Source organism: Bos javanicus, chromosome 11 (assembly GCF_032452875.1).
Source record: "Bos javanicus breed banteng chromosome 11, ARS-OSU_banteng_1.0, whole genome shotgun sequence".
Taxonomy (NCBI): Eukaryota; Metazoa; Chordata; class Mammalia; order Artiodactyla; family Bovidae; genus Bos; species Bos javanicus.
The window spans coordinates 103051833-103078470 of NC_083878.1; the positions used below are offsets into that span (position 1 = coordinate 103051833).

Here is a 26638-nt window from a genome sequence, read left to right on the forward strand (position 1 = left end):
CTGGGGTGTTGGGTTAAGGCTGCCCAGAGCTCAGACAGGGTTCCTCCAGGTGGGCCCAGAACCTGGAGTCTCCAGAAAGGGACACACAGAGGCCAGAGAGGAGTGAGCCCCTGACCAGCCTGGCTCAAAGATTGGCACCACCTTCACAGTGGCTGAAAGGTAGCGGGACTCAGACAGGGTCACCCTGCCATATCAGAGTGGAGGGGCACTCCTCCCAGGAACCCAGTGCTTCCCAGATCCCGGGGCGGACGGGAACAGCTAGGAGTCCAAGCGTTAAAATCCAGGCAGCCTCTGCCCCGGACCCCCAACAGGCCCCATGAGGGGAGCACCGAGGCCCCCACCTCAAAGACAGAGGTCCGTCCTACCCCGGCACCTCCTGGCCTAGAGACAGGCCTCCCCGATGGATGTCTCTGGAGCTCCTGGGACCAGTATTGCAGGGGCAGAGAGTCCCACACCCACCTCTCGGGGAGCAGGCCCAGGACACAGGAGTCTCAGTCCAGGGAGCCCCTGCCCCCGCCAGCCCCAGCGCCGTTATTTAGAGATCGCACAGGCCGGGAACCTCACAGAAACAAACCCAGGCAGGCGCCCGCACTGTGAACGGAACTGGTGCCATGTGCCCAGTGAATCGCATCAACTGCACAAAAGCTACACAAGTTTTGCTTCCTCCAGGAAAATCGCTCTCCTCTTTAATACTCAGCCTCCGCTCCCCACCAGCCTTCGCTGGAATTAGACCACAGCTGCAGCCCAAACCCAGAATAAAACCCCGCCTGAGTGTGTGGCACGTGCTGCCGAAAAGGTCCCGTTCCCCTGGTCTCAGCAGGCGAAGAAGTCGGGGAAGATGCTGTCCACCTCATCCCGCAGGACTGGGCTGGGGCAGCTCCCATCCGAGCCCCACGGCTCCAGGGGCCCGTCCGGGGACTCCTCCTGGGGGCCAGACTCGGGGTCTCCCAGGAAGCCCGGCTCGAGCCTGTCCAGCGGGCTGTTCCTGGTGGCTACCCGAGAAGGGGCGCCGCTGCCTCTGCCCTCCAGGGACCCTGGAAGCAGATGGGACGTGTCAGCAGAGCAGACAAGGACCCCAGGACCCATGGTGGGCAGGGTAGGGTCAGCGTAGAGAAAATGACACCCTTCCCCCCCCCCATCTGTCCCACCCCACCAAGAAGTCCCCTGCTCATCCTCAGAAGGGCCCCTGACCAGGTGGGTGGGCCCACTCCTGCTGGCCCTGCTCAAGACCCCTGGGAGGGCCAGAACCAGGGAGGTGCACCCCCTCCACGCCAGATCCTGCACACGCTCGACTCACCCCGCACCCACGTGCCTCTGTGGGCACGAGTTCTTGGGGGAAAGCTCTGAAGCCGACTTGCAGCCACTGACACCCAGCACTCACACACTCTCACCCACAGATGCCCACCGCCGATCAGCATGCACCTCACCTGCCATCCCCCCCACCGACCCAGGGGTCCCCAAAAACACCAGCAGAGAAGGGAACGAGAACTCAGATGCAGACACTGGAACCTTGGCGTCACACGGCAAGCTGGGGCCCATCTCCCCACGGTCCCAGCTGCCTGTCCCCAGCCCTGCCTGAGGACCAACCCAGGCTCCAGGTTGGGGGTGGTAGGAAAGCGGTCCACTCACCCAACCACCAGTCAGGCCCAGGGCTCAGCAGAACGGACGCACCATCTGCCACGTCACATCCCGACACAGACCTGGACAGGACGAGAAGGAAGCCCCACCCCGGTCGTCCCAGGTGGACCCTGGGCCTTGCACCTCGAGAGGAGGGCGTGGGCCCGGAAAGGCAGCTTACTGATGGGCTGCTCCCTCCCGCCGGACCCTGCCCACCCAGCCCGCTGCCAGCTCCTCTCCAGCCCCCCGAGAGCTCTCAGCCCACGCCCCAGCTGGTGGAACTCACAAAACACAAACTCATTTACCATCAGCCAAAACAGACGACAATTAGGGAGACAGTAGTGTTTCCCAACACACACAGACTACAAAGCCACACGGCAGAGTCTGGCCACCCGGGCACAGCAAGGACGGGACGGGCAGAGACCTCCTGGGCAGCGGGTCCGGGCAGCTGGGGCCGGGGGCGGGGGTCTGGGAGGAGGCCTTGGCAGCTCATGCACACGCACCCGGGCACCCACCTGGAGTCCGGCATCAGGGCCTTGTCAGCCCTCGTAGTGGGGGGCCCCGCCTGGCCCAGGCAGCTCCGGGGCTCCTCACTCACCAGTGGGGAAGGGGACTGCTGCGAGCGGACCGGCCACAGAGGGGACGGCCTCAGGACCTTGGGGGGTCTCGGGCCTGGGGACTGGGGGACGAGGCTGGGCGACTCTACGAGGGAAGCAAGGAGTGGGTAAAGAAGAATGAGCCCCGCCCCCCCAACGAAGACCGCAGCCCCTGCCCATTGCGTCCCGCACAGGGAATGCCTGAGGCTCGGGAACCTGGTGCCAACAGGCAACCAAGAGAAGGTAAGGGTCCAGAGGTGAAGCACCCCACACCTGAGGCCAGGGAGGCCGCCTGCAGGACGTGGCCGCTCGGCCTCAGGCCAAACAGGTGCGGCTCAGACCCCAGGACCCTCACGCTCCACCGCCTCCTCTATCTCCAGGACCCGTCTACCCTGCTGTGTGACTCCTCCATCCCCACACCCCATGTACAGCTCTCGACTTTCCCTGGAGGCCCAGCTCTGCTTGGAGAAGAAAACGGTAACCCACTCCAGTATTCTCGTCTGGAGAATCCTACGGACAGAGGAGCCTGGAGGGCTACAGTCCATGGCGTCGTGAGAGTTGGACACGACTCAGCGACTAAACCACCACCAGCTCTCCTGCCGGCCCTGACCACAGCAGGACCCCTCCCCGCCTGGGTGGGCACGCACAGTCTCGCCTCCTGCGGCACTCGGGAGCGGCAGTCATGGTCCGGGGAGCCACCCACAGCTGGGTGTCCAGCACAAGGGGGACATGGTCATCGTGGCGGCCTCATGCGCCTGGCTGTGGACAGCACGAGGGGAGGACGGGGACCCACTCACACTCACCAGGCAGCGCTGGTGGCCTGTCCAGCATGTCGGCCACCCCCGACAGGGCCTCACCCTCGTCCACAGCCGCAGCCTCACAGCTCGGGGGGGCCTGATGACTGCGTGGTGTGCAAAGACAAAAGGAGAGCCTCTGAGTGGTCTGCACGCACCCCCCCCACCATGGCCCCCGGCCCCACGGGGACACTGACATCACACTGGATGTTCCCACGCCGGCGTCCGGGGCGCCCGCCGGGGCCTGACTCGCCAGGGCCAGCTGCAGGACATCCGTCTGCCATGCGAGCCACGGCTCCTTGGAGGAAGTGAGAGCCTGAAGCGGAGACAGACAGCAGAAATGCAGCCGAGACTGTCAACCGGAAACCACGCACGCAAGGCAGGCTGCGGTCGGCCCTGGACAGCCCGCCTGGGGTCCCGGAGATCCACCCTGAGCGCAGACCCTGTGCTCCGGACTGGGGCGAGGGAGGCTGAAGTTGGTGCCCCGCCGGGGGAGGGGGGTACTTTTACCTATGCCAGCTTTGGCACCATGGGCAATGGCAAGGGATGTAAGTGGAAACCACAGTTCATCCCCTGGGTTCCCAGAGGAGGTGTGATACGCAAACGGAGGTGTGTCTACGGGAAACAGCAGCCCTGGGCATGCGGGGCGGGGACGCCAGGGAAGCCAGGCCGCCCAGTGGTCGGAGCTGCCGGGGGACAGAGGGGGACTGGGAGCAGGGAGATGCCCATGGCTCCTCCGCAGAGGGCTAACCCAGTGGTCACAGGACGACTCACAGCCTGCTGCTCCCAGCCGGGCACCAGGGTGCCTGCCAGCTGGAGGAACTGCACTGCCATCTCCAGGACCGAGGCCATGTCCTCCCGCCGGCCGTCAAACCGCGGCAGCAGACCCCGCAGGTGCTCACAGCTCAAGGAGATCCGCTTCCTGCTCGCAGAGAAGGGACCCCCGACTGTAGGGTTGTCTGGCTTGGCCAGGAAACGAGAGGACAGCCCCAGAAAGCCTTGAGCCCTTCAGGAACCAGGTCAGAGCACTGCCCTGGCCCCAGGGGCCCTGGACCCCAGCTGCAGGCTTAGCAGGGCGTCTGCCACAGGCCACCACCAAGCCTAGACCACCACCCCTGCCTGGAGCGGGGACCGGCCCCAAATGTACAACCTCGAGTGGTCCTGAACTTCACGTCAAAGAAAGGGCTGCACTGGTGGCCCTCCCCCAGCACGAGGGCTATATTTACCTTGAGAACTCGCTACAGCGTGCCCTTACCAAACAGCTGTCTGAAACTAGGCGGCGGGCGCAGACCTGACCTCCTCGGACCCCCGCCCCCACCGCGCGGCCGCCACGACGGCCCCCACCTGCGCTCCCTCTCGCTGAGCACGTTCCGTGGCAGGTGGGAGCCGGGACCCTCCGCCACCGCAGGCCCCTTGGTCTGGCCCGAACCCTGGCCAGGGTGGTCCTCGCAGCAGACCTGGGTGCTCGATGGGAAAGGGCCACTGCCGCGAGAAAAGACACGAGCGCGGGGCTCTGTGACCCCAGAAAACGCCCCTAGCGCCCAGAAGCGGTGATGAACGTCTTAGAGGGGGTGGCCTCAGGACAAGGGCCTAGAACACGGCCCTGTAGGTCCTGCCTCTTGGCACCCCTCTGTCTTCCCCCCGCAACCTTCAAAGACCCGGGGGTCGGGGTGGGCCCCAAGCGGGCCCTGCTGTGTGGGGCTAGGACTCAGTTTCATTTCAATTGGAAAGAAGAGTCGGGCCCGGACCACCACCCGCCCCCCACCCGCCCAAGCATCCCTGGGCAAGGGCGTCCCAGCTGACCCCCTCCAGCAACCGCTCCCCAGTTCTCACCTGCATCCCCGGGAAACTCGCGGAACCCCAGCGCGGGGCTCAGGAGCCCGGGACGCCATGAGCGCGCGCACAGCTGCGGAAGAGAGCCGCAAGGCCCTGGACTCTGCCACGTGCGCCCCGCCCCACGCACGCCGTCCTCCCAGCCACGCCCCCTCACGTGCGTTCTACCCGCCCCCACGTGCTTCCCGCCCGGACGGAGCCTGCCCCGCCCCCGCGTGCTCTGCGCCACCTCCACCCCGCTGCCCTACTTCTGCCCCGCTTCCTGCGGTGAGGTCCCTCTGTTGGAGAAATTGCCAGAAAGGCACACCTGGGTTAGTGCCCAAGATGGACAGTCCTCCCCCACCGCTTCCAGCTGGGCAGCCCAGCTTCCCACTGGAGTGGGGGGTCTCCTCTCACCTGCCCACCGTGGGCACCCTCAGGTGCCAGTCCCGAGCTGGGGCGCTCCCCTGAAGGATCTCACAACTGAGGGTGGGGGGCAGGGGGCAAGGACTGAGGGTGGAGGGAGGGGCCGGACGGGATCCATCAGGGTGAGGACCGAACTGCGCAAAGCTTCTCAGGGAAGGAGCCCAGGTGGGTTCCTGGGCTGGCAAGTGGGCCTGGTGGGCAGGGAGGACCGCCTCTGTGGCAGGAAGCGTTGGTCTTACCTGAGAGCGGAGGAGGGAACTACAGGGCCGGGGGGATTAGAGGAAGGTTTTAGGATCCTTGTGGGCCCCCTTGGAGGCGGGGGTGAGAGGCTGGGGGAGCTACATGCAAGAGGAGCTGGGAGGCTGGTCAGCAGAGATCGCGGGACTTCGGCTGGTTAAGGATGGGCAGAGAGCCTTCACCCGCCTCTGAGGGCCTGCAGGTGCCCCTACCCCAAATCTCATCCTTGTCCAGGGGGGTTCTGCCTAAGCCAGTGCCACCACTGACCTAGGAGCCAGGGGCATCCCCACACCTCCCAGGCCTGCCTCTGATCCCACCCACCCTCTCTCTGCCCTCCCTAGCTTCTGGCTTACTGGAAGGCTGGCTGGCCTTCCTGCCCCTTCCCCCTAGGCCGTGGCCCACCCGCCTGCCCTCTACCTGCCCTCTGATTTTCCTGCCCTGACAGGGCCCTTGGCTCAGGCCTCGCTGCACGGAGCCGCTGTCTCCAGCAGGTTGGTGCGGGCAAACCTCCCTTTGCCCACTCCTGACGCTCAAGTGTGAGTGGCTGGGTCTCCAGGCCTGTGCTCCTTGCTGGATCTCCGGGGGCTGGCCCAGTGCTGGGCGTGCGGCCCACTAAGTCCGGTGGAGGGATGACGGAAGAAGGGAGGGAGGGAGGGGAAAGTGGAGACGCCGCCTCTTTCAAGGAGGCAGACTTGTAGCAGGAGAAGAGGGTACTAAGTCCTTATTTCAGTCGGGAGGATGTCAGAGCTCATGCTGAAGGGGGCTGCTGGGGACGTGCGGGGCCCTTCCTGGGGGAGGCCACGGTCGGGGAGACCTCATCTCCCACGAGGGGAAGCAGAAGGGAGCTGGGGCAGGTGTCCCTGCGGTGAGTGGAGTCCACCCCAGGTGGTCGTCCTGGGACAGGGCCAGGGGCCAGAGCAGAGCCTCTGTCCCAGGAAAGCGAGAAACCTGTCTGCAACTGAGGAGGGGCTGGGGGCTACAGGAGGGCGTCCTCAGGTGGACTGTGGACCGTGGGGACGCCCAGAGATGGCTGAAATGTGGCCCTGGAGGTCCTGAGAGCTGATGGCTTGGGCCTGACTCTCCAGCCCTGATCAGCTCCACAGCCTGAAGGCAGCACGGAGGAGGGGCCGGTCAGCGCAGGCCAGGCCACAGGTCAGACGCTGGAGGACGGGTGGGGGCCATACCCAGGGCCTGCGGTGTCAGGCCATGCAGGAGAAGAGGGAGGAGGCCAGGGCCTGGGATGAAGCGGGCGCTGAGCAGGGGACCCAAGTCACAGTCGACGGCGATGCTAAGAAGGTGTGTGGATCTGATGTCAAGTCTGGGAGCAGGGAGACCCGGTTACGCCCAGCCCACAGCCCGGCTTCTGGGCTGAACCCAAGAAAGGCTGGGGACGGTCAGTTCTGCTAGCACCTAGGGTCCGGGGTTTATCAGAGGTGTAAGGAGAAGCCAGGCTCCGTGCCCTGGGAGTGTTCCTGGTGCCCAAGGGAGGGCGGTGCTGGAATAGACCCCACGGAGAACATTGGCTGAGAGTGTGCAGGGGTCCCTGGGCCAGGGGGGCCGGGGGCAGGTGGGCTCCCTGCTCCCGGCTGGGGATGGATGGACAGGCCGGTGTTTTGGGGCTTGGCTCCTCCATGGCAGAGGGAAGCTGTGTTTTGTTTTCCTTGATGATGTCAGGAATGTTACCAGGCTTGTCTGTTTCCCATCACTGACAGAGCCGGCTAGTCATCTCATTGACCAACCAGCAGGGCACCTCCAAGGGGTCTGTAAGATGGACACACACTGGCGGGAGTCCTGCTGGGGGTGGGGCGGGGGTGGGGCAGGGGTGGGTGGGACCGCTCAGGAGGGAGCAGAGAAAGCCCCCAGGGTGCAAGACTGCTGGTGAGCCGGTTGGGGGTCCACGCTGCCCTCCGGAGGACTTTGGGGCGATCCATGCCTTCACGGAGTGCCCCCTCCAGGAAAACCATGATGTTGAGCTTGCCATCTCCTGGGAGTAAACAGAGATGGGACCTCAGGAGCAATGCAGGCGTCAGGACCGCAAAGTACCTGCCATGCGCCCTCCCAATCAGCGGGTCCAGCCCCGCCCTGGCAGCCCCTACCCTGACCTCCCCAGGGGGGTGGGTTGGTGCCCAGGGCCTTGAGAAGAGCTGCCTGGGTGGTGCTGGCTCAGTGGCCCCTGCCCCATCTGGCGCCCCAGCCCCTCGCCCTCTTTTCAGAGGCTGCTCTCTTGCCCCTGTGTCTGTTTTTCTGCCTTTGCTTCTCTCCATGCTCCTGGTTCATTCACTGAGGGTGGGGACAGACCCGGGGGCTCTACCTGTAGGACTCTGCATGGGGTGCGGGGAGGGACCCTGAGCCAGGATGTCCGTGTTAGCCTGTGGTGGGTGTCACCAGTCAATCCCTCTGCTTCCTGAGCATCTTCCCTTGGGTGGTGGAGCTGCAGCAGGGTCCAGCCCAGCCTCTCTGCCTGTTTGCAAGATGCTCGGGGTGGGGCTGGGGCTCACTGTGTAGGCCTGGTGGGGTGGGGGCGGGGCTCAGTGTGTAGGCCTGGTGGGGTGGGGGCGGGTCGCTCACTCCCGCCTCCAGCGCTCTGACCTCCCTTCCCTCTCCAGGCCCAGGGGCCTCCCAGGGGTGAGGCTGATGCGGATGGACACACGGGGTCTGTGGGCGGGTGTCTGCAGGAGTGACCGGTGCCGTGGAGGGCTGGGGGAGGGCGGGGAGGGGGGCGCAGGAGAGATGGGGGCGGGTCAGATGCTGACCGGCCGCCCCTCCCGCCCCAGAGGCGGGCAGGGTCAGCTGCGCAGGCACCCTCACCCATGAAGCGCGCAGAGGCCCCCAGCCCCCTGGGAGCACCTCCCACCGTGGAACCCTGCCCCCCGGGGGGGTGGTCTTTGGGATTTTGGGGTTTTTTTTAGCATTTGAAGAGCCTGTGCCCCGGATCTCAGGGGCTCAGGGTCTCAGGATTAGGCTGTTCCGCAGATGGGACGCGCAGGGACCACAGCCCCGTCCCTCGCGCGGTTCCCGGCATGGCCAGCAGGGGGCGCCCCCGCACCGGCGCCGAAACCATCCCTGGAACAGGATTTTTTTTTTTCCCACCCCCACCGAAATCAGAGAAGTGTTTCAGGGCTCAGCGCTGGGAAGGGGGTGGAGGGGAAGAAGTCTCCTGTCGCTCCCGGTGTGTCCCTTGCCTCCCAGTCGCAGCCGCCGCCAGCCCAATGCCGCTTCACGACGGGGTGCGCAGGGGTCCAGGAGATGTCTACAGCGGGGTGCAAGGCGGGGGCCACACCAACCGGACCTTCGTGTTCGACGACGGCCAGTGCGCCCCCAGGTACGGTCTGCCGGGCCCCCCCGCCCCCCATGCGGAGGGACCCCAGATGGAGTTCATGCCACCCTCCCAGGACCCCTCATCCTCAGAATCCCCACTTCCCTAGCCGCCTGCCCCTCTACCCCCATCCTTCCCCCCAACCTCCACCACCACGGTGAGCTTACGTCCCTACGGAGCCTGGGGAGCGTGGGGGAGAGGGCTGCCCCTCAAGGCCGGGTGGCAGCACGCTGGGCACTTACACTCAGATCACCAGCAGGTGCCCAGACTGTCTGTCTGTCTGCACCGTTGATGGAGGGTGGCCACGGCGTGGCCAGGCTTACATACATCTCCCAGGCACTGGGAGGCGCAGACCCTGCAGGCAGGAAGCTGGGATGCCCTCTGTGCCAGAGGGGCCGGGCACTGTGCCGGCCTCCCAGCCCCCTCTCTGGTCTGGCCTGGGGAAGGAGCCTGTGGGACGGCCTGGCCCAGGCCAGCAAGGCTCTGGGGGGGAGTGGGGTTTCCCCGCTTCCCAGGGGCAGCTCCTCCTAGGAAGAGCCCCGTGTGGGGCGTGGGGTGTGGGGTGCAGGCGGGCTGTCAGACGAAGGGCAGGGGTGGGGTCTGGTCCCGTGGTGCTCGCCGGCCAGTCACTTCTCTGTCCACGTGTGAGGAGAGGGCCGACTAGCAGAGCCTTCCAGGTGGCCGGGAGGTGACCTTCCCTGTACATCCATGGTGCCACGTGGCCCCTGCTGACCAGCACCAAGGGCACAGCGCTGGCGGGGGCCCCGGAAGGGCAGAGCAGTGACCATCCCAAGGGGCTTTGCCCCAGGGCCCTTTCCTGGGACCCTCCCCCGACCCCACCAGCCCCCAGAGGGTCGGCACTCACAGGTACTCCTCACCCTTGGCCAGGAGCCAGACTCCAGGTCAGCCACAGCCACTGCCCAGCGCGAGCCTCCCTAGCTCAGCAACACCCTGGCCTCTGGCCCCCACTCGGTCCGCCGTTCTAAGGCCAGAGAAGGGGTGGACACCTGGTTCAAGGCCAAGCCCTGTGGCCATTTTCTGTGGGACTCAGTTTCCCCACTTGTCAAGTAAGGAATGGAGCGGATGGTCTTGAAGGGAGGGCCGTGTGTGCTGAGTGACCAGGGTCGGGAGCGGAGGCTTCTGGCCACATGTCCAGGGTCAGGGTGGTCCCTCGGCAGGGACAACACCAGCCTGGCACCTGTGGGGTCCTGGGGGCACAGCCTGAGGCCAGTGCTCTGAGAGCAGGCCGCCCGGTGAAGTCCTTGGGAAGCAAAATTAACCCCATGAAGTAGGCACAGTCTGGACCTCCCCTGGGTCGCTCTGAGGGTCAACCAGGTAACATCCATCAAGCTCAGAGTAGGTGACCCCAAGAGGGTCTTGCACCATCACGGTCTGACTGCCCCTCTGCCCATCTCCCTGCTTGGAAGGGTGTCATCCATCTTCCTGGTGACCAATGTCCCACTCCTCCCGCTGTCCTGGACGGCCTGCTCCAGACGAAGCGGGGGCTCTGTGTCCTGAGGTCTAGGCTGGGTGGGCTTAGTCCCCTGGATGCCTCCATCTCCCCCTGGACAGTGCCCTTCCCCTGGCCAGAGCTGGCCTCTGTCCCTGCAGGATTCCCAGTTGTGCTGCAGGCATCTGGGGTGGCTGCCAGGGCCGAGGGCACGTCAGGCAGGCCAGGTGGGGACCCCTGCAGGGAAGGTCAGGCCGGGTGAGGGGGAAACCTGGCTGGGCTTCAGTGGGGCCTGTGGCCAAGGCCAGCAACTCAGGGAGACGGGCTTCAGCTCTGAGAGAGGAGGTGGGGGAGGGTGCAGGTGGGGAGTGGGGGGCATTCCACCCCCATCTGACCCCCGGCCCTGCCTGGTCCCCGGGCTGCCCCCAGGCTGTGAGGCCTGGTATGGGGGGTCCCAGGAGGACTCCAGGCCGCAGGCGTCTTGGCCCTGGTGCCTGGTTCCCTGTCTGAACCCCGGGGCCTCCCCTCTGTGCCCAGGGGTCCCCTGCCTCGGCTGTCCCCCACGGTCCCTGGGCACTGTCCTTCCAGCCCTGCTCCATCCCCAGGTCCTGACATCTCTGCCCTGCAGGTGGGAGAGGGAGTGGCTAGGGCACCCCCAGATGCCCCAGAGCTGGCTGGTGCCCGCCTCTTGCCAGCAGCCTTAGGGCGCTGCTTGTGTCCAGGTGCCGGTCTCTGTCACCTGTGTCCTTATGCCCGGCTCTGCCCACCGTCCGTGTGGGTGTCCCAGCCTGTCTGAGAGCCTGACTAACCCTGAGTTACCCTGGCACGGCAGGGGTCAAGCCTTGTTAGCACAAGTTCCCCTCTCCTTGGAGGGTTTCCTGACTGAACTCCCCCCAGGGCCAATGTGGGACCCTCTGGGCCCTGATGCAGAGGGCACGGATCCAGGGCTGGCATCCCGCCAGGGTCCATGTCTGGCTGGAGGTCCATATTAGGGAGGCGTGCCTGCAGGGCAGCCAGAAGTGGCCGAGATTCTGTGGGAAAAGGCCTGAGGTCCAACGCAGCCCTGTCCAGCCAGAGCCGGCTTCCTGGTGTAGGGGCTGGAGGGAACTCGGGGGTCTGCCTTTGGCTGCAGCTCGGGTGGGCAGAGGTGAGTGAGACGGGGATGGGAGGGTGGTACCTGCACAGGACTCTGCTTGTGTCCAGGTGCGGCTGCGGGTGTCACCGTGTCCTCACGCCTGGCTCTGACCACTGTCCACGTGGGTGTCCCGGCCTGTCTGAGAGTGAAAGTCACTCAGTCGTGTCCGACTCTTTGTGAGTCCATGGACTATACACTCCATGGAATTGTCCAGGCCAAAATACTGGAGTGGGTAGCCTTTCCCTTCTCCAGGGTATCTTCCCGACCCAGGAATCGAACCAGGGTCTCCTGCATTGCAGGCGGATTCTTTACCGACTGAGCTACCAGGGAGGCCCGTCTGGGAGTCTGACTAACCCTGAGTTACCCTGCGCGGCGGGAGTCCAGCCTTGTTAGCACAACTTCCCCTTTTCTCAGAGGGTCTCGTGACTGAACTGTGACCTCTCCCCTGAGGTTTCTTGTTCCATCTCCGCGGCCGTGGGGCTTCGCCGGCTGTTCCCGGGTGCGTGGAGTCTCTGGGTGGAGCCTGCAGGCAGTGTGGCCCAGGAGCAGCGCCTGATGACATGGGTGTTTATAAAGGAGTCGTGGGGACTCTCCCAGGCTGTGTGCTCGGGTGGGCCAGCCACATTTGCCAAAACCTCTTCCTCCTGCGGAGCCGGGAGATGGGCACGTCTGGCCCGTACCAGCTGCCAGCAAGTTCAAACTTGAGATAGAAGGCCTGCTCCGGACTGCGGTTCCTGGGACGGCCTGTCCCAGGAGGTCTGCCCTGTGCTTTGGACTTCCCACGGAGGGGTGTGTTCCTAGGTTCCTCCTGCAGTCTCTCTGGCTGTGGTCAGCTTGTCCTTCATGGGCCAATGAGGCCCGGAAGCCACCCTGCGGTGCCAGCCTTGCGGGCCTGGATGCTGCCCGCATGTTGACAATGACGTGACCAGAAACCCCTCTCCTGCCTCCACCCCAAGACAGGCCCCGCCTGGGCCTTCAGCCGCCTTCACAGAGACCCGGATTCCGGGCCGGAGGCCGCTGCTGGACGCCTCTTGGCAGGTGTCTGATCTTGGGAAAAGCTCAGAGTCTCAAACCAGAGGAAGAGGCCCCGGCTGCCGGGTGAATGCAGAATTTAACCCCGTCTGGCAGACACGGGAGCCCCTAGGGTGTGGGGAGGGGGACCCCAACATGTTGGCAGGTTGGAGGAGGGGGGCAAGGAAGCCAGCAGGGATCAGATTCTCAGGGACTCGGGGCTCTAAGGAGAGGGCCCTGTGTTATGAGATGTACTGTGTGGGCAGGGTGTCCCTATCTGGGCCCCAGCCCCCAGACGAGGCCCAGGCGCCCCTGCAGGCCATGCCAGCCGTGGGGCCTAGGGCTCAGCAGGAACACAGCGGTGCCTTCTGCAGCCGTGGGAATGGGGAAGGCAGGGCAGCTTTCCACCTGCAGGTGGGCCCCACCCGCTCAGCCCAGGCCTGTCTGTGGTCCCCCCAACATCCGCCCCCACCAGCAGCCACCCTACATCCAGCCAGGGGACAGGCAGCCAGGTGGCGAGTGCTGGGCCTGTGATCTGGATGTGCACTCACTGCCTGGCCCCGAGGGGCCTGGGCACACTGCGACCACTCAGGGGACTTGCAGCAGGGGCCCTCCACAGAGGCAGGCCCCAGTTCAGGTGGGCGGCCGGGCGGGGTGGGCGCTGCAGTCCCCATGGCTTCTGCTTCCCCGTGTCCTGAGGGTGGGCCCGAGGCTTGGGGAAGGCCAGGGAGCGGGGAGGTGATGGACATGCCCGAGGCCCCGTGTCTACAGGGATGCCAGGCCCCTCCTCGTGTCCCCTGGGCTTGCTTGGCGCACGGGAGAAGCTGCTAGGAGGAGTCTCTTTGGTGGCTCCAGAGCTTGAACTCGGCTCAACGATGCGTTTTGAGCTTTCAACTTTGGATTCTGATATCCCTCAGAGTGGGTGGTGATTGGCCATCCTCAGCGTTGACTCGAAGCCCCCTCCCCTAGTGAGAGGGTGGATATTTCCCGGAGACCGCCCCCCCTCCCCCCACAACCACCAGCAGCTGCTGGGCAGCTTGAGCAGCTCTGGCTTTTTAATTACAGGACAGAGGAAGCACTTAGCTTTTCTGTCGTGGTCAGCAGAGAGTGGCGGCGGCTTTCTGCTTCCCTGGGCACCGAGCCCAGTGCTTGACTGCCCTCCACCTCCCTGGTGGTGCTGCAGGGTCTGAGGACTCTCCTGGGTGCTGGGCAGTGTGAACGTGGGGTACACACACACGTGTGTGTGTGCACATGCACATTGTGTGTTCATCTGCACATCTGCGTGCACACACCGGTCCATGCACACCTCTGCACACGCACACATCCGCCATCCCTGTCGGTCGTGGCTCTCCAGGGTTGAAGGATGCATCTTAGAAGAAGGACCACATCCTTGAGCCAGTGGGGCATCCGTCAGTCACACTGTGGGTCGACCTGAGCATTCCAAGCCGTCTGGACTCCTGCCTACAGGAGCCTGGGTGGGAGGGACATTGTCCCAGGAGGTCGTATGCCCCTCCTCCCCAGAGACCCACCCGGGGGCTGCGGCTCCAACCCAGTGACGTGTGGGGGAGGCAGGTGGTCTCTAGCTTTTCTCAGGTCCAATAAACTTGAGTCCCGCTCAGTATGTCTCCTGGTGCAGCACCAAGGATGAGGCGCAGGCCTGAATCCCTGCCCCGCCCCAGCTCCCTGGAACTGTCCCCATGTGGTGGGGACAGCCTACACATGTGGTGTGAGCCAGGCCTGCAGAGCAAGCCTGTCTCCCTGGGGTTCTCTTGGAGCGGACTGTGTTCACAGGGCGATATGTCTTCTGTCGCGAACGTCCGGGCCGTCCAAGGTGTCATCCTGAGGCGGGGTGGGGGCCCAGTGTCCCTGGGGTAGATGAAGGGTCCGGGGCGGAGGCTTGGAGTTGGAGTCCCCCTGGCCCTGTTATGGTACTCGCTGGTCTGTCTCCTGCTGGGGTCCAGCCCCGGGGGATCCAGGGAATTTGAAGCGGGGACGGCGTCGGCGAAGATCAGGAAACAATTGCTTAATTAAACGTTAATTAAGGATATAAAGAGTGGTTAAATAAGGATAGCTCAGTGAGGAAATTCAGTGGAGAAAAGAGGCTGAATAATTCAGCCAGAAGGTGAGAGAAAGAACGACATGGGGAGACCAAGTTTCGGTGAACCAGGCCCGCACTTTATTTTCCAAAGTAGTTTTTATACCTTAAGTTATGCATAGAGGATAATGGGGGAAGGGGTAGAGTCATGCAATAAGCCAGGCTTTCTTCCTGCAAACTTATCCTATGCAAAAGTTTAGGTGATTTGCATCATCTTCTGGCCCGGAGGCCTGTTAACATTTTAAGAAACTTATTTTTCTCTAAAGGTGATTACTCTAAAGTCAGGCGCCAGCCTCCAAAAAAGCATTGGACAAAGCTGCATTCCTGTAGGGCAAAGGTGAGGTGGGCTCAATCAAGAAAAGAATTAACTCAAGGGTCCAAGGTTACACACACTGCCAGGGACACAGCAGGTAAGGGATATGGAGACCTGGCAGCAAACATTGGCCCAAAAAGTGAAAATCCCTTCACCAATACGATTTCCAATCAATCTTTTAACTGCTCAAAGGAATCTGTGTGTAGACAGTGTAGAACATCTCCTGCCTCTCACAGTTGGGAGGCTCTGAACAATCACATGTGGCCGGAAAAACCTATTCAGGCAGGCTAGAGGACTTCCAAAGGAGTTTGTAGGTTAAACACTGTCACACCCAGGAATTATTAACTGGAGCTGTAAGTTAACTCTTTTTTTGGAGAGACGTAGTGGGGGACAGCCCCCCCCCCCCCCAGCCGTAAAGTCAGAGGTGTAGGTGAGAGCACAAAGCAGAAAGTAGGCAGACTCTGGTTTGGGGGGTAGATGCTCGAGAATATCCAGGGGGACTCCTGAGGCTCGATCCCGCCTTTGCGTATGCCGAGCCGCCTTCCTCATGACCTTTGCCAGGGGCGGAGCTCCTGCTCCCGGCAGTCTCCTAATGACCAGGAAGGCAGGAAGCCCTTCACGCGTGTAGAGCTGGACTTCTGTGGCGTCTCCTGAGTGGCCACCTCTCTGTCCTTTGCCTCCTCTTGCCCGTCTGTCTTTCCTGGGCGACTTCCGGGCATCCGGGCACTGACCTGATTTCTGTCGCTGCTCTTCCCTGCGAAACGGAAGTGTCTTGTTCCCACGTAGCATGTATACATCTGTTCTGCTAAACGATAGGCCTTCTCCACCGCAGACATCCCTGCTCTGTGTTCTCTTCTGGTCTCCTCCTCGGTTTGGGGCTGAAAAGTGGATTTTTTCTTATAGCTGATGGCTGGCCGGATGGCATCGCCCCTGAGGGTCTCTGGGCTCCGGGGCTGGGCCTGCCTGGATAGCTGAGTTCCTTCACTTCTCTGTGTCTCTGTTTCCCCATCAGCAAAATGAGGGGACGCCAACCCCACCACCCAGGACGCCGTGAGCATTCCATGAGTGGCCCTCGTTCCAACCCCAGCCCAAAGTGGCCGCTTCCCTCCCGAGATCGCCTTCCTCTCGTCCTGAATTCCCCTCCTCTGTGTCTTCTGTCGTGCCAAGCTCCAGCCGGTCCCTCTGCTGAGGCTATAAATTAGCCCTGACAGCTGGCAAGGCCCGCCCCTTCTCTGTTTTGCTCTCACACCCGTCCTGGCCGGTCTTGTGTATTTATTCTTCAGTGTAAATCTTGGAAACGGTTTGTCAGACTCGAAATGGCTGTGTGCTGATTGACTTTGCGCCCTCATCTGGGTAAGGGACCGTCGAGGGCTGGGAGCGCGACCTCCTCCCACCGTTAGCCGGTGCCGGGGAGCGGTGGGCGGCCTCTCCGAGAGACCCTGTAGGCCCAGGGAGAATGGGGCAGGAGCTCCCTCTCGTGATGCTGCGGCCGCCTCGTTGCTCCTGCCCTCGATTCGTACCTTCGGCGTTCTCTGGTTTGGCGGCCTCGTTAGAAGCTCTCATTTGTTCTGATCGGTTTCAGTTGACTCTTGGGGTTTTGAAGCAAATGGGGATGCTGCTGCTGACGAGAGAAAGAGCCCCCGTCTTCCTCCTCTCACACCTCCCTTCGTCTCCCTCCTGGGTGGGCACCCAGAAGGCCCGTTGGGCCTGTTGCAGCGGACAGTCTTGTGTTCCCCCTGGAGTGGGAATGCCCCCAGGATTCCACTGTTGGTTTTGCTAATCAAATTAAGAACATTTCCCTCTATATCTAATTTTACTAACAGATTTGGGGTCTTAACAGATCCTTTTTCTGTAGTCGCTCACAAAATCATATAGATTTTCCCCTTTAATTCCTTGGCGTTGTGAAGTACATCACACTTGGGTAAATCCTCCTGGATGCTGGTGGTATGGTGTTGTAATGCACTCCTGGATTCCACTTACTAACAGTTTACTTAGGATTTTTGCACTTAGAGCCTTCAGGGAGGTCTCCTCGTTTGTATCAATACCTTGTGTTGTCTGCACCTGACTTTGGTGATGGGATTGGGTCCGCTTAGGGAAATGAACAAAATCATTTCTGTTTCTTTCTGTACTTTGGCATGGTTTGGCTGAGGTGGCAAACTTAGGCAACCACCAGGGCCTGGTGCCTTTGGTGGGAGAAGGAGGTTTTTGACCACTTTACCCTCCTCAGTCGTGCTTACTTCTTGACCAACCAGGGTGGGGGAAGGGGAATTTGGGAGGGGAGAGAAGTGGAAGTCCTGCCCCTCAGAGGGATGCCCCTTGGCCACCTGTGGGTAGTGTGTGCATGCCAAGCTGCTTAAGTTGTGTCTGACTCTTTGTGACCCCATGGACTGTAGCCCTCCAGGCTCCTCTGTGCATGGGATTCTCCAGGCAAGAATACTGGAGTGGGTTGCCATGCCCTCCGACAGGGGATCTTCCCAGCCCAGGGATCAAACCTGCGTCTCCTGTATCTCCTGCGTTGGCGGGCGGGTTCTTTACCACCACTATCCCCTGGAAAGCCCTGGTGGGAAACAGCAGGGCTCTGCCTCAGGTGCACCTGGCCTCCCCACCCCCACCTGCTGGGCCTCTTCCACAGCGTGCAGTGCTGTGGCCCAGGCTGTCTGTCCCCTGGGGCCAAAGGGTCAGGGTGCCCGAGCTCATGTGCCCCAAACTGGGAGGTGACTTCCTGCTCTGTATATGCTGGGAGTGAGCTTCCTATCGCCTTGGCCTCCCTGGTCAACATCCCAAAAGGCCCCCAAAGGGGCCTCCTGCTGAACTGGGGAGATGGGGATGGGGAGCTGGCCATCCTAGGAACCTGACGCTTGGGGTCAGGGCCTTTGTCCACAGGAATTTGGCCAAACAACTGGCTCACCAGCCCCAAATTAAAAACTGACATGGATTACACACACTGACCACCTCAAACTTGCTGTCTCATTCCATCTCAGCCATCGCCTCATAACGGTAGAAGGCTTCAGAATATTCATTTACGAAAGAGGAAACTGAGGCTCAGAGGGGTCAGGTGACTTCCCTGGGGCCACCCACCATGGACTAAAGGGGCAGGACTGAGCCCTGCTCAGTCATCAGGACCCTGGGCAGCTTCCTGGGCCTGGCAGGTTCATGTCGAGGGGACTTGAGAGTCCCCCAAGGCCTTGTCTGGGAGGGGGGTGCTCTGCCCTGGCTCCGGGGGGTGGGGGTCAGTGAGTCCTGCGATGAAGTTCCTCATCTTGTCCTGAGGGCAGTTGAGGGCCAGGGAACTGGATGCCTTCTTTATGCCATGGAAGCCTTGCGTTCTGTGTAGCCATCAGACAGAAAAGACACCGGGCGTGGTTTGGGGATCCTGGACTTCCTCCCCAGGTCCTCCGCCCCTCAGTCACTCTGTGAGGAGGAGAGGAAAGGGACGACGAGGAGACACAGGTGGCCCGCCCTCGCCCCACCTGGACCATCCCAGCTGTGGTGGGGGCAGGCATGGGCGGGGACAGGACCCCCAAGTCCCACTTGCCTGGAAGCTCTCAGTGACACAAGCCTTCAGGCTTAGAGACAGGCCTTGAGCAGGCCCCTGGACATGGGGAGCAGCTGCCCGGCCATGTCCCTCCTACCAGGGGCACCGTTCCAGGAGCCCTGGGGCCTGGCCCTCGGCCAGCACAACAATCACTCAGGCTCGTGTGGGCTTTCGGCTCTGCTGGGGCAATGAGGCAGGACACTGCGAGGCCTGTGGGGCGTCTGCTCCCCGCTGTGTGCTCCCTCCAGGCTCCGGTGTTCCGGCCGCACCACGAGGGAGGAGGGGCCGCATTCCCGGTCACCCCCGGAGGAGAAGGGGTCAAAGGCGGCCATGCCCGGGGAGCTCTGGGGTTCTGCCGTTGAAAGGGGCGGTCGGCAAGAAGGGGGCAAGAGCAAGAAAACACAAGCCCAACCTCCTGCCACCTGGCTCCCCTGCCTGCCTGCGCCTCCCCACGGCCCCACCAGCTTGTGACTAAGGAAAAACATGCAGCCACGCTGATGCGATTAGGAAAATGTTGTTTTACAAACACTGCCAGATCCTCGGGGTTGACCCTGTGACCTGGAGAACAGCACACAGGCATGCTGGGTCCACAAGGCCACTCGCAGCCTGGGCCCGGGATGGCCCTTGAGCAGCTCCTGAAGCCGTGGGATGAGGGGCTGACGCCTACCTGCTGCTTGTCCAGGGGTCGGGACGCGTGGGCGAGGGGCTCAGTGGGGTTCCCAGGGAATGTGCCTGCCCTTCCTGCCTTGAGGAGGGAGAGGAGGGGACCAGAGTGCCTGCCGCCAACCCCCCCCGCCCCCACAACGTGGACCTCGTGCTCCAGGTGAGTGGCCTGGCCTCCCAGCCTCTCACACAGCTTGTCCATGAGTTTTCAGTTTGGGAATGAGTATGGTCAGTGGAGCACTGCACCTGCCCAGGGGCAGAGCCAGACTCCTCCCTCCAACTCCTGCCCCTTGGCAGGGACGGGCCTCACAGGGCAGAGAACCCACCACCCCATGCCCTCCAGCTGGTCTGCCGTTGCGGAAGTGCCTCTGAAGGTGCCAAGAGGCCCAATCACGGGTCCACCACCAAAGGGTCCCAGCTGATATACTGCCCCCCCTCCGGGGGTCTTGACTCTTAGAAGAGCTGGGTGAGGGCTCAGCCCAGAGGGTGGAGCCTGCAGGGAGAGAATTCCACCTCCCCACTGCGGGCTGAGGGCACCACCAAGGGGTGGCCTGGGGCTGGGCTCACCTGGCAGGAGCTAGGGGTCTGCCCTAGCCTCCCACCTGCAGTGGTGGCCGCGCCTCCCCTGCCCGCCTGCGCCGTGGACATAAGGTTCCCCAGGGCATTCAGTTAATGCTATGCAGCTGCCTTGCTGTGTGCAGCACCCACTGGGTGATGATGGGGCGTGGGGGCTGGCGAGCAAGCCTCTGTGTGGCGGGCAGAGAGGTCCTGCTGAGGTTGTCGCCCCAGGAGGTTAGGAACTGGGAGCCTTGGTGCTTGAGGGCGACCACAGCCAAAATTCACCTGGATGTGGGGTGGGGGCGGGAAGGGGCAGGTGCCCCAGGAGACAAATGGGCCCCAGAAGACTGCAGACCACCAAGGGCCCTCGCAGTTTACCTGGTCTGATCCCATTCCTCTGCTCTGTCCTGCCAGGTGGGGACAGGGGCTTCTGGCCCCAGAGTCCTGGCGATACTGGGCAAAGGGCAGTTGGGGGCCCAGAGGGATCCTGCCGTCCCCACTGCCACCCCCTCCCAGGTTCTGATCCCACCTGAGCCTCTTGGCCCCATGGAGACCGCAGACAAGGGCCTCTTCTTAAGCCTCCTTGTCATATGCACCCCACCACCCCTGGCCCGAGCCCAGCAGCCTGAGGGTCTGGAAGTGGGGGTCTTTGACGGGGAGATGAGTGTTCTGGATCCTGAGGAAGGCTGAGTAGGCAGTCTATGTGGGGGTTGCCGGGAGGGCTTCCGTGGCCCTGGTGGAAGTCCAGGGGTGGGGTAAGTGCCCGCCTCTGATGTGGGCGGTGGTGAACCTCCCCCACACCCTGAAGGTGCTTTGCAGTGGGCTTCACAGCCCTGCAGGGGCAGAGGTGCAGTGGCCCGGGCTGTGCTGCACGGCCAGGCTCGTGGGGATGGGGGGCGCTGCGAGGGCAGGGCGGGCCGAGGGAGGCGGGGCCGTGCGGGCCAGGAGGGCCGGGGGCGCTGGGCGCGGGCGGGCGCGGGCGCGGGCTGAGGGGGCGCTGGCGTGTGCCCGCAGGCAGCCCGGCGCCGAGGACGGCGGCCGCGGGGACGGCGCGCGGCTGGACACCGCCGGCCTCAAGATGAGCGACCTGGACTCGGAGGTGCTGCCCTTGCCTCCGCGGTACCGCTTCCGGGACCTGCTGCTGGGCGACCAGTCCTTCCAGAACGACGACAGGTAGGGAGGGCGGGGGGTGGGGTCGGCGCGCGGAGCTGTCCGCGGTGCTGAAGGCCGCTGGTGCGCCCGCGACCCGCGCCCTTCAACTTTCCCGGGCTTCCGGGACCGGAGAAGTTTGGGTTGGGTGGGTGGGGGAGGTGGGAAGCATCTTCCTGGGAGGGTCCTGGAAGGTGGGACGGGATGCTCTGTGCTGGGCAGTCGCCCCAGAGACCGATTCTCAGGCTTCCCTCCCCGGGTCTGCCCACAGGCCCCCAGCCTCTCTAGCAGCTCTGCTGACTTTGGGCACAAGCCAGGGCCGGAAGCGCTCCGTCTTGGAGCCCCGCGGGCTGGCTGAGGACTGGCGTCCTCCAGACGCTGGCTCTGGTCATTTATTATTAATCGGGGGATATATGTCCTTCAAGCTCATGCCGTGGTCACTTACCAAGGTTGACAACATACCCTAGCCTCAGATTATCCTGGGGCGGGGTAGGGGGGAGGTAGCAAAAAGCAAAATAAACTTGAGTCTTTCGGCAAAGGACCAGCAAACTAAGCCCTTGGAAATAATTCATGTGCTGAGGGGGCTGGCAGGAAGCTGGGAGAAATGTTGCTTTTCTCTGCCTTTTCCTCAAATAGCTGTCTCAGTAAACACCCAGCACTTTAGCTCTGTCAGCCTCAAGGGAGGTGCTTCTATGCCTGCAGGGACTCACACTGGAGCCTGAGGGACTTCGGACGGAACCGCTTCCCTTGTAGTGTGTTGGGGGCGGTGGCCTGGTATCTGCGGGTCTCCTTCCCCACCCAGCCCTGAACCGGGGTCGTGAATCTGCAGTGTTCCCCTCACGGTGCAGTGATTCGAGTTAGCACACAAAGTCCATGAGGTTGAAAATTGTCAGGACAAAGATGGGGCTTTCAGAATAATCCACTGCTGAAACTGCAGCTGGGAGAGAAATCAGGCTTGTGAATGAGGCCAGGACGTAAGGACTATGCATGAGGCATGTGGAAAATGAGTTTGAAATCTGCTCTGCCTGCTGGCAACAGAACATCCTTCCAGACCTCAGATGGCATTCGCTTGCATTCCCTGGGTAGAATCGGGAGGAGAGCTGGAACCCAAGGACTTCACCCACTTAGACCAGTGGATGTGAGCCCAGCAGAGGGGCTTCTTAAGGCCATGTAGTTTTGTCTTGTCAGACTGAGTGCAGAAATGATAGGTAAATCCACCCCAGGTGGATCACATGCCCAGGTGAAGAGTTCACTTAGCTCCCTGTGTGGGCAGAGGTGGAGGAGGGCAGGGCTGGGGGCTTCCCTAAGCTGAATGCAAGCTCAGCACCTTCCTGAGTCAGCACCAGCCCCTCCCTGCCTGCTCCACTGGGACTGTTATTTCTCTAAAACAGCAGCCCCGGAGGTTCTTTCCATGTCGGGCAGGAAACGACATCCATCTCCTGAGTGGGCCTGGGGCCTCCGAATGCTCCAGAAATGCCAGTGACTGCAGCTGACGTAATTGCAGTGACGCATCCCTCGGATTTCAGGAGTGGATGGCAGGTCCTCGCCTTCAGCCGAGGGTGGCTTGTGTCTGCCTGGAGGAAACTATCCCTGTCCCCTGGGACCTGGGAGGCTGGCACTGAGACCCCCACTGTGTTCTGGACCCTACAACTTGGGGGGTTTTTTAATCGTGATAAAATACACAAAACCTAAAATATAGAGTGAAGTTTGGTAACTTTATATCATCACCAGTATGTACTTCCAGAGCATTCCATCACCCCAGGGGGGAACCTGGTCCCCATGGGCAGTCCCACCCCCTGACTCCTGGCAAAACCCCAGTCTCCGTCCTCCTTGGCCTTGTTCTCAGGGTGAAGTCCTCCTGTGTGCTGGGCCCAGGGACCTCCTGCTTGTGTGCACATGGTGTTTGGAGACCCGCTGTGTGTGCACATATATACACACGTCGTGTGTATGTGTGTGAATCCTGCATGGGAAAGACCCCTGTGGTCCCCGGGTGGGCATGGAGACCTTGCACTGGTGTCTGCAGGACTGGCTGGCCCTGGGGGTGTCACCGAGAAAGAGGGGGAGCATGGCCTCTGCCAGGCTGTTGGGGGAAGGGCCCCTTGCCCACCCCACAGAGGAGCACAGGGCCTGGGTGCAGTTGGCTGGCCCTTGCAACAGCCAGGGGGCCCACAGGAGGGGCAGGGGCTGCTGGTTTGCACAAGGTGATTCTGCTCCTGTTCCCCATGGGGGCTGGAGGGGGTTGAGGCATGGTGCTGTCCTCACCGAGTACCAGCCTTGAGGGGCAGGGGCGTGAGTCAGTGGGGGAACTGGAAGGGGCCAGTCCTCCGAGCAGACAGCTCAGGGAGCCCCCCCTTCTCCTGGCCCTGGAGGAGTTTCTCTCTCTCAAACCTTTGCCCAAAGGCAGCTACGGGTCTTGCCTCTCATGAACCCCTTGTGCTCACAGGTCTCATGGGGGCAGGCAGTGCCGGAAACCAGCTTGGGGTTCCTGGGGGTCCTGAGATCACCTGAGCCCCCCATCTTGAAGACCACGTGTGTGGAGACCCCTCCCTCCCTCAGCTCCCTCTCCTGCTCGGTGCCTGTGGCCCCCACCCCCATCACTGGTCCCAGAGTGGAGGACCTGACCTGCGGGGGCCCCTGCAGGTGTGTGGAGAGGTGGTAAGGTGTGTCCTGGGTGGGGGAGAAGGGAGCAGGCACTGGGTCTGAGAGGCTGAAGGCCAAGAAGGCCAGCCTGTCTCTCCAGCTGGGCCAGGTGCACTCATCAGGTGCTAGGGGGCTCAGGCAGGCATCCATGTGCCCCAGGAACAGCTCCCCAGGGCACGGGGTGGGCCTAGGACAGGCTCCTGGGGCTGCAGGAGGAGGGTGAAGGCTGCAGGTGAGTCAGCACTGCCAGGGAGGTGGGGGGGGGGGTACGCGTCGTGGGTCTGGGGAGGTGAGCTGTGCCCTCCCTGCACCACAGGCGGGGGCGCAGGGCAGGGTGCAGCGGGGCTCAGTGCAGGGCTCCCTGCCCCCTGGCATGCCCCTGGGTCCCTGCTGCCTGGCTCCTCTCCAGGCCCCACTCACTTGGCCCAGGGCAGCCTCTGCGGGCTGAGCGGGGGCGCTGCTGCCCGACTCCTGGCAGGCTGTGAGTGGGCGGGCAGGGCTGTGGGCTTCCTGTTCTCCAGGGGAATAAAGCCACAGCCGTGAGTCACCAGAGCCTCACACGCTGCGGCCTTGGCGGGGAGGAGGGGCTCAGCCCATGTGGGCGAAGGAGCTGCACCCCCGCGACCCCCCGCCTCTCCTGGTGGGGAGGGGCAACCAAGGAGGTGAGCAGAGCCAGGACTGGCACGCCTTCCGGGGGCAGCCAGGTTCCCAGGGGACCTTCCTCATGGCCTCTAAGCCAGATCTCAGGACTCCTGGGGAGCAGGGCTCTGGGCAGAAGGGCACCTGGACCCTCCAAGGCCTGGAGCTTGGGGCTCCCTGCCCTGTCCTGGGACAGCTCACTGCGCCTTCATCCCAGGAGCCAAGGGGCAGCTCCGGGTCCCCTCCTGAGCACCTGGGGCGCCTGGTCCTGAAGGCCGGACTCAGGGGTCTGAGGGCCTCCTGCGCGGCTCAGGGCCTGTAGGCCTGGCCAGGTGGCGCGCCTTCCCAGCCCGCCTGCCCCTGCCCCTGTCCCTCTTCCTCAGAGGGCTGACGACAGCCTGGCCTGGAAAGGGCAACAGTGCAGAGATTGGAAAAGCGCTTTTCAGGCGGGGCTTGGGCCACTGGCAGCGTCCTGCCCCCTCCTGGTCTGTAACATGGACGCAAGGTACCAGCGCCCTCCCCCAGCTCAGGGACATGCCCTGTAGGGGGCAGGGGCCAAACAGGGCTGTCACACCGCAGGCTCATCTCCAGCAAGCGGCAGAATCCACAAAGGGCTGGGGTGGGCAGAACCGCAGCTGAGCTGGGGCGGCCGGGTGGGCTCCTGGCCTGCGTGCCGTCGCCAGCTGCCTGTCCAGCTGGGACCCGGCCTGGCCTACGGGGACCCCTCACCACCATGGGAGGCTCTGTCAGGGTCCACGCCCCCGTTGCTCCCAGACATCTAGTGGGGGACGGCGGGGGTGTGCACCTCCCCCTGGGTGGGTGCCGGCCTCCTGCAAGGAGGTGAGGAGACCGGGCCTCAAGGGGTCAGAGCACTGCCTGGAAGGGCTGGCCCCGTGTTTCCCTAAGCTCCTCCGACAACAGCCTGACCGCCCCTGTGAGGTTGAGCAACACTCTGTTGTTTCACACAAGCCGAAGCATGCAAGAGACTGGCCCGCCCTGCGGGGAGCCTGGGGGAGACCTGCGGACCGACCCCCGCCCCATCCTGCAGGGGCCACCACTGGCAGCTGTGGCCCCCAGGCTGGCTGCAGGGAGGGGAAGGCAGGGCTCAGAGTTGGGGTCTCTGCGAGAGGGGCGCCCCCTCCGCCCCTCCCCCTCAGCTGAGCAGAAGTGGACCCGCAGCCTGGGTTCCGGGGGCGGGGTGCTGAGGGGCAAAGCCAGGCCCCTCCAGTAGAGGAAGGTCCTGCCAGGCCTCCGTGTGCTAAGTTGCTTCAGTCGTGTCTGACTCTCTGCAACCCCATGGACTGTAGCCCAGGCTCCTCTGTCCATGGGATTCTCCAGCAAGAATACTGAAGTGGGTTGCCATTTTCTTCTCTAGGGCATCTTCCTAACCCAGGAATTGAACCCACACCTCTTAATGTCTCGTGCATTGGCAGGTGGGTTCTTTACCACTAGCTGCCTGCCTGGGAAACCCCGTGCAGGGGAGTCAAGGTGGGGACGGGGGTCTCAAGGAGCAGCCTGCCCTCCGAGCCCTCACCTGCAGTTGCTAAAACAGCAGTCTCCGGCGGGGCTGTAGACTGCTGCGAGCCGGGCATGACCGGGGTAGGGGTGGGGGAACTTTAGAAGCAGCCTTGGGTGCTGAAGTGCAGGAGGGGCACCTTCGCCTGCACCATTCAGCTCTACCTGGGTCTGCCCCCCACCCCGTGTCCTGATCACCACCACATGTGTCCCGTCCTCCACTCCCACCTCCCCATCGTCCCTCCACCATCCCGCCTGTTTCCCTGCTCCAACTCAGCCCCAGCCTGCAGACAGGAACAGCCAGCCCCGCCCCCACCGCCCCGCTTTCTTTGGGAGGGAGCTCTGCCGGGTGCTCTGCTTCTCCAGGGTCCCCCAGCCCCTCCTTGGCTCTCTGAGACCCTCCAGGACAGTTAGCCGGGAGTCTGGGCTGGGCCGGCCGCGGGCTCCCCAAAGTCACACAGCTAGTTTCTGCACGGGCAGCTTTGGGAGGGGTTGGGGCACCGTCACCTGTCCTTCAGGGGTGCTCTGGGGACCCTGGGGTAGCCCCTGCCTTGAGGGCCTGGACAGGACCCCACCGGACCCCAGGTTCCTCAGGAGAGATGCAAGGGCTGGGCTTTGACAGGGGATCTGGTGAAGCCAAGGTCCACCTGCCCCCGGCTCTCCCCTCGCCCCAGATCCACGAGGTCCGCCTGGGGTCCCTGGGGTCCTTGAGCCTGAAAGACCCCTAAGACCTTTCCAAGCGGGCTTGTGTCAGAACCAGAGCCTTTCTGGGTGGTGCATTCCCCGGGGGTAGGTGCCTAGGGCAGTGCAGGGATTCAGGGACAGGCCCTGTGTTTAGGACAGCAGGTGGTGGACTCTGCCCAGGAGGCCAGGGTTGCGAGGCCCAGCGAGTCACAGCTGGGCACAGGCCAGCCCCTAGACCAGCGCCTGGAACTAATTCAACTTGGTGTTCCAAGAGAGCACCCAGCTCCAGAGAGGAGGTGTGACCCCCACCCCAGTGGCTCCCTGGAGAGGGTGGGGGTGGGAGTGGCCTGGGAGCAGCAGGATTGAGGGGGTGCTGTGCTTAGTCGCTGAGTTATATCCAACTCTTTGTGACCCCATGGACTGTAGCCTGTCAGGCTCCTCTGTCCATGGGGA

General features: G+C 63.1%; 2 protein-coding genes across 3 annotated transcripts in view; one reads left to right on the plus strand and one right to left on the minus strand.

Annotated features, from left to right (window-relative positions):
* Positions 1 to 564: 564 nt before the first annotated feature.
* Positions 565 to 5000, minus strand: SOHLH1 (spermatogenesis and oogenesis specific basic helix-loop-helix 1). Its single transcript, XM_061434012.1, has 8 exons — positions 4841 to 5000; positions 4352 to 4489; positions 3782 to 3929; positions 3205 to 3323; positions 3017 to 3114; positions 2133 to 2319; positions 1630 to 1700; positions 565 to 1034 (listed from the first exon to the last, which is right to left on the minus strand). Exons 1-8 carry the CDS (start codon positions 4897 to 4899, stop codon positions 814 to 816), a joined length of 1041 nt encoding a protein of 346 aa, XP_061289996.1. The 5' UTR covers positions 4900 to 5000; the 3' UTR covers positions 565 to 813.
* Positions 5001 to 8587: 3587 nt separating this feature from the next.
* The window catches only part of KCNT1 (potassium sodium-activated channel subfamily T member 1), a 79159-nt gene continuing 61108 nt past the window's right edge, over positions 8588 to 26638 (plus strand). Inside the window, exons 1-2 of one of the 2 annotated variants that reach the window (XM_061434019.1) lie at positions 8588 to 8804; positions 20573 to 20731. In XM_061434019.1, the coding sequence (XP_061290003.1) occupies positions 8692 to 8804; positions 20573 to 20731 (272 nt within the window). In that variant the 5' untranslated portion in view covers positions 8588 to 8691. Of the gene's footprint in view, positions 8805 to 20421; positions 20732 to 26638 lie in introns of those variants that run through there. The other variant, XM_061434021.1, reaches the window with a different exon arrangement.